The sequence below is a fragment of the Scylla paramamosain genome, chromosome 28, assembly GCF_035594125.1.
Source record: "Scylla paramamosain isolate STU-SP2022 chromosome 28, ASM3559412v1, whole genome shotgun sequence".
Classification (NCBI taxonomy): domain Eukaryota; kingdom Metazoa; phylum Arthropoda; class Malacostraca; order Decapoda; family Portunidae; genus Scylla; species Scylla paramamosain.
This window is the reverse complement of record NC_087178.1, coordinates 762,501-772,500: the sequence shown is the minus strand read 5'-3', so window position 1 is coordinate 772,500 and position 10,000 is coordinate 762,501. Positions and strand designations below refer to the sequence as shown.

Genomic DNA, 10,000 nt, shown 5'->3' with positions numbered 1-10,000 from the left:
GGTTATTGGCTCAGAATGAGGTTACCTTTGTTTTACCACCAGTGAGGGAGAACAGAAAAGTAAGAAGACACATTGGCACCCTCCCTCCCTTTCAGCAATACACCGCCTCGGGAAAACAAACGATATACCAACATACAAAATTTTCCTACAACAAAGTTTAAGTGTTTATGTAACCTTTTAGATCTTAAGGTAATGACCGTGTGACTGAGATTGGTAGTCCTGAGTCGAAAGGGAGCTTTTCAGGAAGATTAAACACATTTGTAGATAAGTGGAAATACATAGGAAGGAATGTATCATATAGGGACTGCTACGTGTACGCCTGATGGTCTCTTGCAGCTTCCTTTATTGTCTAGTTAATTTGAGTCATTCTAAATTTTACAGAACCAGATTTTGATAGAGGCACTGGAAAATTGTTAACTGCTCTACAAGTCAGTCTGAGGCGTCTGTGGCTGTGTAATGTTGCATCAGGCCACTGTATTAAGCGTGAGGAAAAGTCCCAGCAAAGACTTAACCTTCTGCTTACCGAACTAAACCTGCAGGCACTAAAGGATTTCAGCACCTCGATCACTCCTTTTGTCGCCTGTGTGTCTGTGGAAACTAGACTTGAAACTTACACCTGAACATTTTGCGTTGAAGAAGAAGCCTTAAGTTGAAATACTAACACTAGAAACACTAAAAAGATCGAATTACAAGACTAACCCTTATGCCGTCACGAGTGTGTTGAAACTTGCACCGTCCCATTTTGCGTTGAAGAAGAGGCTATACCACTGAGTTACTTAAAATACTAATACTGCAAATGCTAAAAGCTTTCTACTGCACGACCAGAAATAGAAGGAAGAGGAAGTGTTAGAGGAGAAGGAAGGGAAGAGGTGTTTGATGTTTCGGGTAGAATAGGAGGAGGAGGAGGAGAGAAGGAAAAGCAAGAGGAGGAGGAGGAAGAGGAACTGATAGTGATATTTCTGTTCTCCCTTATCTACACTCCTCTATTATTTTCTCTCTCTCTCTCTCTCTCTCTCTCTCTCTCTCTCTCTCTCTCTCTCTCTCTCTCTCTCTCTCTCTCTCTCTCTCTCTCTCTCTCTCTCTCTCTCTCTCTCTCTCTCTCTCTCTCTCTCCTATTACTCATCCACATCCCTCCCTCTCTTCCCCCTGTACCTCACCTTACTAATTGGATTAATCCCCCCTCTCCACTCTCTCTCTCTCTCTCTCTCTCTCTCTCTCTCTCTCTCTCTCTCTCTCTCTCTCTCTCTCTCTCTCTCTAACACCTTCAGTAAGTGGATTAGAGTAAATTTTCTTACTTTTGGACTAAATCAGCGTGTTTCAAGAGAGAGAGAGAGAGAGAGAGAGAGAGAGAGAGAGAGATGGGGGGATACACTAAGAGAGTAAATGAAAGAGAGGGAAGATAAGAAAAAAAAAGTAAAACCGAAACAGGTAGAAAGACAGAAGTGAAGAAGAAAGAAAAGAATGAGGAAGAAGAGGAGGAAGAGGAGGAGGAGGAGGAGAAGGAGGAGAAGGAGGAGGAGGAACCAAGACAAACCTTAAAACGATTATATTTAAAAACAGTTAAATGCACCTGTGTGTGTGTGTGTGTGTGTGTGTGTGTGTGTGTGTGTGTGTGTGTGTGTGTGTGTGTGTGAAGAGATGGTAGTGAAGGAAGAGATGATGGTGGGGTGAGAATTCCCTTCCTCCTCCTTCCTCCTCCTCCTCCTCCTCCTCCTCCTCCTCCTCCTCCTGCATAATATAATAGTTTACCTTCGTCCCTTCCCTTCTCCACTCGCTTATCATCCACATTGTGAGTTTACATCCCTTGGTTTACCTTCTGAGGCCTGGCAGGAGGAGGAGGAGGGGGAGGAGGAGGAGGAGGAGGAGGAGGAGAGAGAGTGGAAGAGAAAAAAAAATACTTGGTGGTGATAAGAAAGGAATTATATTGTCTGATGTTTAGGAGAGAGAGAGAGGTGGGGGGGGGGGGCGACTGGGAACGACAGAGAGTAATTATGAGAAGAAGGAAGAAGAAAAGGAGATAAGAGGAAGAAAAGCAGGGGAAGGCCGGGAAGAGGAGGAGGAGGAGGAGGAGGAGGAGGAGGAGCAATATTCATCCTGAGGGACAATTTCACCTTGAGGGCGTAAGTTCTTCCTGCCTCCCCTCCTCCTTCCCCCTCCTTTCCTCCGCTTTCCCTCCCTCTTCCTCTCTCCCTCTCTTCAATGATCTACTTCCTTTCTTCCTCGCTTCTTTCTTCTTTCTTAACTTGTTTTGCCTTTTTCGTCATCTCCTCCTCCTCCTCCTCCTCCTATCATCTCTTAATTTTATCTTTTCCTTCGACAGATTTCTTCCTTCCTTCCTTCCTTCCTTCCTTCCTTCCTTCCTTCCTTCCTTCCTTGCATTTGTTCGTTAATTCCTTAATTCTTCTTCTTCTTCTTCTTCTTCTTCTTCTTCTTCTTCTTCTTCTTCTTCTTCTTCTTCTTCTTCTTCTTCTTCTTCTTCTTCTTCTTCTTCTTCTTCTTCTTCTTCTTCTTCTTCTTCTTCTTCTTCTTCTTCTTCTTCTTCTTCTTCTTCTTCTTCTTCTAATCACTTTCCCCATTCTTTCTCCTCGTCCTCCTCTTCCTTGCTCATGCTCTTGTGCCCTTGAACTGTTACGTGTGGGAGAGAGAGAGAGAGAGAGAGAGAGAGAGAGAGAGAGAGAGAGAGAGAGAGAGAGAGAGAGAGAAAGAGATTTCCCTCTGATTTCATTTACGTAGTTGTTTCTTTATTATGTATCTATTGATCTGTGTATCTCTTTCCTTTCACCCACTTATCTATCTATCTATCTATCTATCTGTCTATTTCCTGTGTCATTCTTTTTATCTGTATTTAGTTTTTCATCTTTTTTTTTTTTTTTTTTTTTTTTTTGTTCATATTTATCCCCTGTCTGTCTGTATATTTCATGTGTTCTTTCATTTAATTCTGTCCGTGTATTTATCTTTCATTCAATTTCATCTATGTATCTACGCATTTTTAAGTATCTGAATCATAAGACTGAAAATAGTGACAATGATGATAATAGTGATGACGGTGGTGATGATATCTGTCTACGTGTCTATCTATGTCAGTATATCACCTAGATCCACCTGTCACACCTGTCATATTTAGTCATCTCACTGTCAACAGGTACTCATAGTTACTGGTACCCCATTTTATTCTCACCTGTCTGTCTGTGTGTCTGTCAATTTGTGCTAAAGAGCATTACCTTGGACTTTTACCTGTCTCTTCATAATGGACAGGTGTGGGTGGGGGTGAGGGTGGTAGGGTAATTGAGATGAACTAAAAGGCTTCTTATATTAACTTTTTTTGCGTGTAGAGCTCCTGTGTGTGTGTGTGTGTGTGTGTGTGTGTGTGTGTGTGTGTGTGTGTGTGTGTGTGTGTGCGTGCGGTGCTGTGGTCTGTTGGCTGTTAGTGGGACACGCCGGACGGAACGGTCGTACGGTCAGCCTGTCTGTATCTCTGTATCTCTCTCTCTCTCTCTCTCTCTCTCTCTCTCTCTCTCTCTCTCTCTCTCTCTCTCTCTGCTTTTTCACTCATTTTTTCCTGTCTGTGTCTTGCCTTGAGGTGGTGTTAGCGGAAGGCGGTTACCCTTTGGAGGGGTGGAGGGTTAGTGGGGAGTGGACGTTGCTGGTGGTGGGGTTGGGGTGGGGGGTTGGAGATGGCTCGTCTTTTCCTTCCTCTGTATTGTTGAAGGGCGGACTGGGAGGGGTGGTGGTGAGGCAGGAGAGGGGAGGGGCGGTGAGGTGCACGTGTGGTGGGTGGTGGGGTGTGTGGTGATTGGTGGTGGGGTGGAAGGGTGGGGGGAGGTGCGGTCGTCAGCCACACCGGACGTAATCCCGTGACTCCCCAGGGTCCTGACCGCTTCCCCTCCCCGCCTCCCCGCCCTCCCCGCCCAGCGTCACCCCCACACTCACACACTGACGTACACACACACATACACACACACAGGCCAGCACCATCACACCCACACTCAGGCAGGGGCGGCGGTGGCCTCAGGTGCTCCTCCACTCGGGATTACGTACTCGTGTGTCGCCTTGCCCACCTGTGGGTGTGTGTGTGTGCGTGTGTGTGTGTGTTGTATGTGCAGGTGCGGTGTGTGTTGTGTGCGAGGTGCGGTGTGATGGTGGGCGGGGAGGATCCGCCACACCTGTACTGTGACTGTTGCTGTGACGTCCCCGGGGGGACCAGTTACTGCGGGACAGAGAAGGGAGCGCCTCTCCCCTCCCTTGGCTCGCCACGGATGACAACTCTTCCCTCTCGTCGTCCCCCGTGGGCTCCCCGCAGGCCGGCAGGTCCCTGCCGTCCTACTCCACCCGTAGGCTGTACAGGGCACCGCCGCGTCCGTCCCATTGCACGGTGGGGGGCGGCGCGCCGTGCCCCTGTGACGGCTGCCGCCCCGATGAAGACTCCATGTACGAGGAGGTGGGCTTCCAGTACTTCCCCGCCCCCCGAGGCGTCTGTCCCTGGGCCTGGCGCCCTCCCTAAGGGAAGGCGCTTTCAGGAGGGCATCGCTGCCTCCCCCACCGCCCCCCGCCCCCTCGGGCCTCCTGGGCACCGGTGCTGTCATCTTCCCTGATGCAGTGTTCCCCCTGGAGGCGCCGCGCCCCGCCCTGGACCCACACTGCGGCATGGGCGGCGTGCTGCGCTCCCTGGGCGTGTGTGGGCGTCCCTCCTCCATGACCACTGAAGTGGAGACCGTGTCCACCTACACGCTGGACGATGACGCCTGCAGCGGCCCGCGCTACGCCGCCGCCGCCGCCAGGAGAAGGAAGACCCGCAAGGCACGAGGCGTTAAGGTCAGCCACCTCCCTCACCTCCCTCCCTCTCTCCCTCCTTTCCTCCCTCCATTCCTTACTGGTTCTCCTTCACTTTCAATCACCCTTCACCGCCTCCCTCCTTCCCTGCCTCCACGCGGCACTGTGCCACTTCTTGCTTTCCGGTGCAGGATCTCTTTACCTGCGGCGCCGCTGCCTGCCTGCCTGCCCTGCCTCGCCCTCCTCCAGGACACCTTGACTGCCTGGCCTGGCGGTGTGTCCTCCCACACTTGTCCAGCCTGGAGCTTCCCGCCTTGCTTTCCGCACTTCCTTGCTGATGGAAACACTTTAGGCTGGCACCGTTTGACCTTCCTGCCAGACAGGACAAGACACACTATCGCGCCCAATTCTTCCTTTCCTCCTCCTCCTCCTCCTCGTTTTCCCCGGCATACTCTTCCTCTTCCTCAGCCTGCTTTCCTCCCACACTGCTCGCTGCCGCCTCCTCCTCCGCCGTGTGCCGCTCCTCATGTCTCGTCAGCTCGCCCACAAATATTGCACCTGTGGGAATTAATTAGGGAGAGTGTCAGGAGGTGAGAAAACGGTGAACCAAATCGGTAATGAAATATTGGGACGGTTTGGCCAGCCTTAAAGTGCACCACCTCTCTCTCTCTCTCTCTCTCTCTCTCTCTCTCTCTCTCTCTCTCTCTCTCTCTCTCTCTCTCTCTCTCTCTCTCTCTCTCTCTCTCTCTCTCTCTCTCTCTCTCTCTCTCTCTCTCTCTCTCTCTCTCTGTGTGTGTGTGTGTGTGTGTGTGTGTGTGTGTGTGTGTGTGTGTGTGTGTGTGTGTGTGTGTGTGTGTGTGTGTGTGTGTGTGTGTGGTAACCCTCGACCTCCAATGTTCAGCATCCTCTAAATCTTTCTGTTTAGAGTTTGGTGTGAGTCACGGCAAACGTACCCAGCTCTTCCCTCTGAGCTGAGACGTCCTTTGGCTGAGGTCAATCAGTACCGAGAAAACAGCGGCATCTTAACGCAGAGCTGAGACGCCTTGCCGGGCATACTGCATCGCCTTGTGGTGGGGTTTCCTCCACCCACTGAGCTCAAAAGCTGCTTAGTGGTTTCCGTCAGGATGCTGAGCTACGCATGACCCTTGCTGATCGACTGTATGAGGAAGGATGTGGGACAGAAAGGAACAGACAAAGCAGAATTATATAACACAACATGGAGAAGATTCACTCGAAACACCGATCACTGACAGAAGCGGGGGACAAGCTGAGGAGAAACATGACCCTTGCTGCCTGCCTTTCTCCAGTCTGGCACGGCGTCATATGATTTGTCGTGAAGGGCCAAGCTGAGGCGGCACACACATCTGCATTCAGTGTACAGGATGAGTCGCAAGCCAGGCCTCGGAATGTATCGTTATTTATCGCACGGAGCAGAATGCCAGCTCACGCCGGCACAGATCGATGAATGAACAGTACAAGATGCAAACCTCTCGGCAATATATTATGTGTGCTACTTCTTCAAGTATACCAAGAAGAAAAGTCGGCTTGGAAATGTAGGATTTGAACTCTGTGCTCTACAGTTTTCGTTCTTTCTTTCTTTCTTTCTTTCTTTCTTTTTTCTTTCACTGTAGTACAATACTGTATAAATCATACAAAAATTATCTACGTTTTTTAAATATAGGAATATGTGTGCAGAGTATACACATTTTTGCATTTTTTTCTTAATTCACTTTACAATATAAAGGAAGATTTGTACGATGTGTTGGAGTTCACAAGCTGTATTACTTCCACCTCAAGGAGATTGACATAACAATGCAACACACACAAACACACACACACTTCCAACACTGAACAACCGTAAAAGAAAAAAAGGAAAGGAAGAAAAAAAAAATGAAAGAAAATGAAAAAAAAAATGTCCCAAAACGAGAAAGGGAATTGATAAGGCAGCATCAGGACAGAATCAGAATCCATTTCCTTCCAGCAGTGTGTTGGTATAGAGTGGGATCCTGTGTACCCAAGTCCGCGTGTGTGTGTGTGTGTGTGTGTGTGTGTGTGTGTGTGTGTGTGTGTGTGTGTGTGTGTGTGTGTGTGTGTGTGTGTGTGTGTATTGGTAGTAGTATATGCTCTCCAATACCTCTGTACTATATGTGGAAGATGTCTGTTAGAAGGTCAATGTTTATTTGTAAAGAATTGGATGTTTTCTGTGCTGTGTGTATGAACTAATTGTTAGTAAATATGTAGAGGTGTATTTATTATTATTATTATTATTATTATTATTATTATTATTATTATTATTATTATTATTATTATTATTACTACTACTACTACTACTACTACTACTACTACTACTACTACTACTACTACTACTACTATTACTATTACTACTACTTATATTACTGACTTTTTTTTCTATTTTATGTAAAAAACGTGTCAAAAGAACCGGCCTAATTAAATAACACGAGCAGAATTATTTTATTTACTCACGTGCTGCTCTCTCTCTCTCTCTCTCTCTCTCTCTCTCTCTCTCTCTCTCTCTCTCTCTCTCTCTCTCTCTCTCTCTCTCTCTCTCTCTCTCTCTCACGTATTGAAAAAAAGTGCGCAGGTTGAAATGAAAGAAATTAAGTTAAATTAATGAAAAGCGTTAATATGAAAGTCCAATACTGAGAGAGAGAGAGAGAGAGAGAGAGAGAGAGAGAGAGAGAGAGAGAGATAAATACCCGAACGATGATTCCTATAAATACGAATAAATTTTGGATTATGATAATGATTTAAAATTACTGAAAAAAAATAATGAAATAGGTTCACAATTTATATATATATATATATATATATATCCGTGAATGACTCGAGAGATTACACACACACACACACACACACACACACACACACACACACACACACACACACACACACACACACACACACACACACACACACACACACACACACACAGGCGGAAAACAAAATAGTCTCCCCAGGGATTCAGTTCCTTCCTCGTTTTCTATGACTCGAGACGCAAATATTGGGCCCGGGAAATAAATAGCATACACACACACACACATACATTCATACATACATACATACATACATACATACATACATCCCCCTGTGTATACGTGTGTGCGTGCGCGTGTGTGTAGTAGTTCCGTATATGCGTGTGTTTATTGGTGTCTTGGGAGTTGGAGAATGGAGGAAGTGGAGAAGAGAATAAAGAGAGAGAGAGAGAGAGAGAGAGAGAGAGAGAGAGAGAGAGAGAGAGAGAGAGAGAATAAGCGGGTAAGTATTTGGAAGGGGAATGATGGAAAGAAGAGAGAGACGGAGAGACGGGAGGAAAAAGAGGCGAAAGGGAGAAGAGAGAAGATAAAAGGAAGAACAGGGCGATAAAGTGATGAAGTTGAGGGATAAGGGTAGAGGGAGGAAGGGGAAGGGAAGGAAGGGAAGGGAAAGGGAGGAAAGGATGTGTTGGTGTTGGGAAGGTTCGGGTTAATTTATAAAGTGTGAACCTCTCTCTCTCTCTCTCTCTCTCTCTCTCTCTCTCTCTCTCTCTCTCTCTCTCTCTCTCTCTCTCTCTCTCTCTCTCTCTCTCTCTCTCTCTCTCTCTCTCTCACCACTACAGTTATTACCACCCGAGTTCCCGTCTCTCTTCCTACTTCTTTCCTCCCCTCCTCCTCCCCCTTCTCCCTTCTCTCCCCAGGGTGGCATTGGGTGATGACGGATGTTGAAGTATTATTGGGAGGTGGAGACGGCACGGGGGAGTGGGAGGGGGGTGAAAGGGGATGGGGTGAATGTCTCTGCCGGGGGAGCTGAACATTAGGTGGTGGTGGTGGTGGTGGTGGTGGTGGCGGCGAAGCAAGAGAGGTGTACATTTTTTTTTTTTTTTTCATGATATATATTTTGTTTTTATATAGGGGGAGTCTCTCTCTCTCTCTCTCTCTCTCTCTCTCTCTCTCTCTCTCTCTCTCTCTCTCTCTCTCTCTCTCTCTCTCTCTCTCTCTCTCTCTCTCTCTCTCTCTCTGTGAATATATTTGTAGGGACTCATTCTGACCACCACCACCACCACCACCACTACCACCATCACCACCACCACAACAACAACAACAACAACAACAACAACAACAACAACAACAAAAGCAAAAACAACAACAGTAACAACAGCAAACACAAAACAAAGCAAACAACATCCACAAACACTGCCTCACAAAGTTCCCAGTTGACACGGCGAGAGAGAGAGAGAGAGAGAGAGAGAGAGAGAGAGAGAGAGAGAGAGAGAGAGAGAGAGAGAGAGAGAGATTGTACCATAAATATCATATCGTTCTATAAGCGTATTTTTTTATGTATTTTATTTTTTTTTTTTTCACTATATAATCGAGTTACTTCAATTATGACAGCGTTGGATTTAGACTTTTGTGTAGAAGTAAAAAATTAAAATGGAAAAAAAAATAACTATCAATTCATTTTTATTTTATTTAGTAGTCATGTTGTTTTTTTACCTAGTACTACTACTACTACTACTACTACGTTATTATTATTATTATTATTATTATTTGTAGTAGTAGTAGGAGTAGTAGTAGTAGTAGTAGTGGTGGTGGTGGTGGTGGTGGTGGTGGTGGTGGTTGCATTTTTGTGATGAAATGACGATGAGCAGAATGACAGAATGACATAAGCCAATCATTACTTGCTTCACGAGTGTTTGTTTGCTTCTCACTCAAGAGGCGGGTTGATCTGAGAGAGAGGGGGAGGTGCTGATATTTCTCTCTCTCTCTCTCTCTCTCTCTCTCTCTCTCTCTCTCTCTCTCTCTCTCTCTCTCTCTCTCTCTCTCTCTCTCTTTTTACGCAGCGAGTGACTTATCTAGCTAATCTCTCCCAAGGGAGAGAGAGAGAGAGAGAGAGAGAGAGAGAGAGAGAGAGAGAGAGAGAGAGAGAGAGAGAGAGAGAGGTTCCGGATATTTCAATCTATATTTTTAGTACAATGACACGAGAGAGAGAGAGAGAGAGAGAGAGAGAGAGAGAGAGAGAGAGAGAGAGAGAGAGAGAGAGAGAGAGAGAGAGAGAGAGAGAGAGAGAGAGAGAGAGAGAGAGAGAGAGAGAGAGAGAGAGAGAGAGAGAGAGACTCATGGGTTGGTGACACAGAGAGAGCGCTTCCTAATTAAAAACTAAAATACCGGAGGAAAAGTGAGGAACCTGGTGATTGGAGGACTCTCTCTCTCTCTCTCTCTCTCTCTCTCTCTCT

The 10,000-nt window shown here is 46.6% G+C and overlaps 1 protein-coding gene across 5 annotated transcripts in view; it reads left to right on the top strand.

Moving 5' to 3' along the window:
- The window catches only part of LOC135114655 (uncharacterized), a 30,489-nt gene extending 24,100 nt beyond the window's left edge, over positions 1-6,389 (top strand). For 4 of the 5 annotated variants that reach the window (XM_064030496.1, XM_064030495.1, XM_064030497.1 and 1 more), the window contains one exon: positions 1-155. This exon is cut by the window's left edge and continues 1,763 nt beyond it. Coding sequence is in view for 1 of the 5 variants with exons in the window: in XM_064030499.1 (XP_063886569.1) it covers positions 5,696-5,707 (12 nt within the window). In the remaining 4 variants the exon portion in view is untranslated. Of the gene's footprint in view, positions 156-5,695 lie in introns of those variants that run through there. The other variant, XM_064030499.1, reaches the window with a different exon arrangement.
- Positions 6,390-10,000: the final 3,611 nt, after the last annotated feature.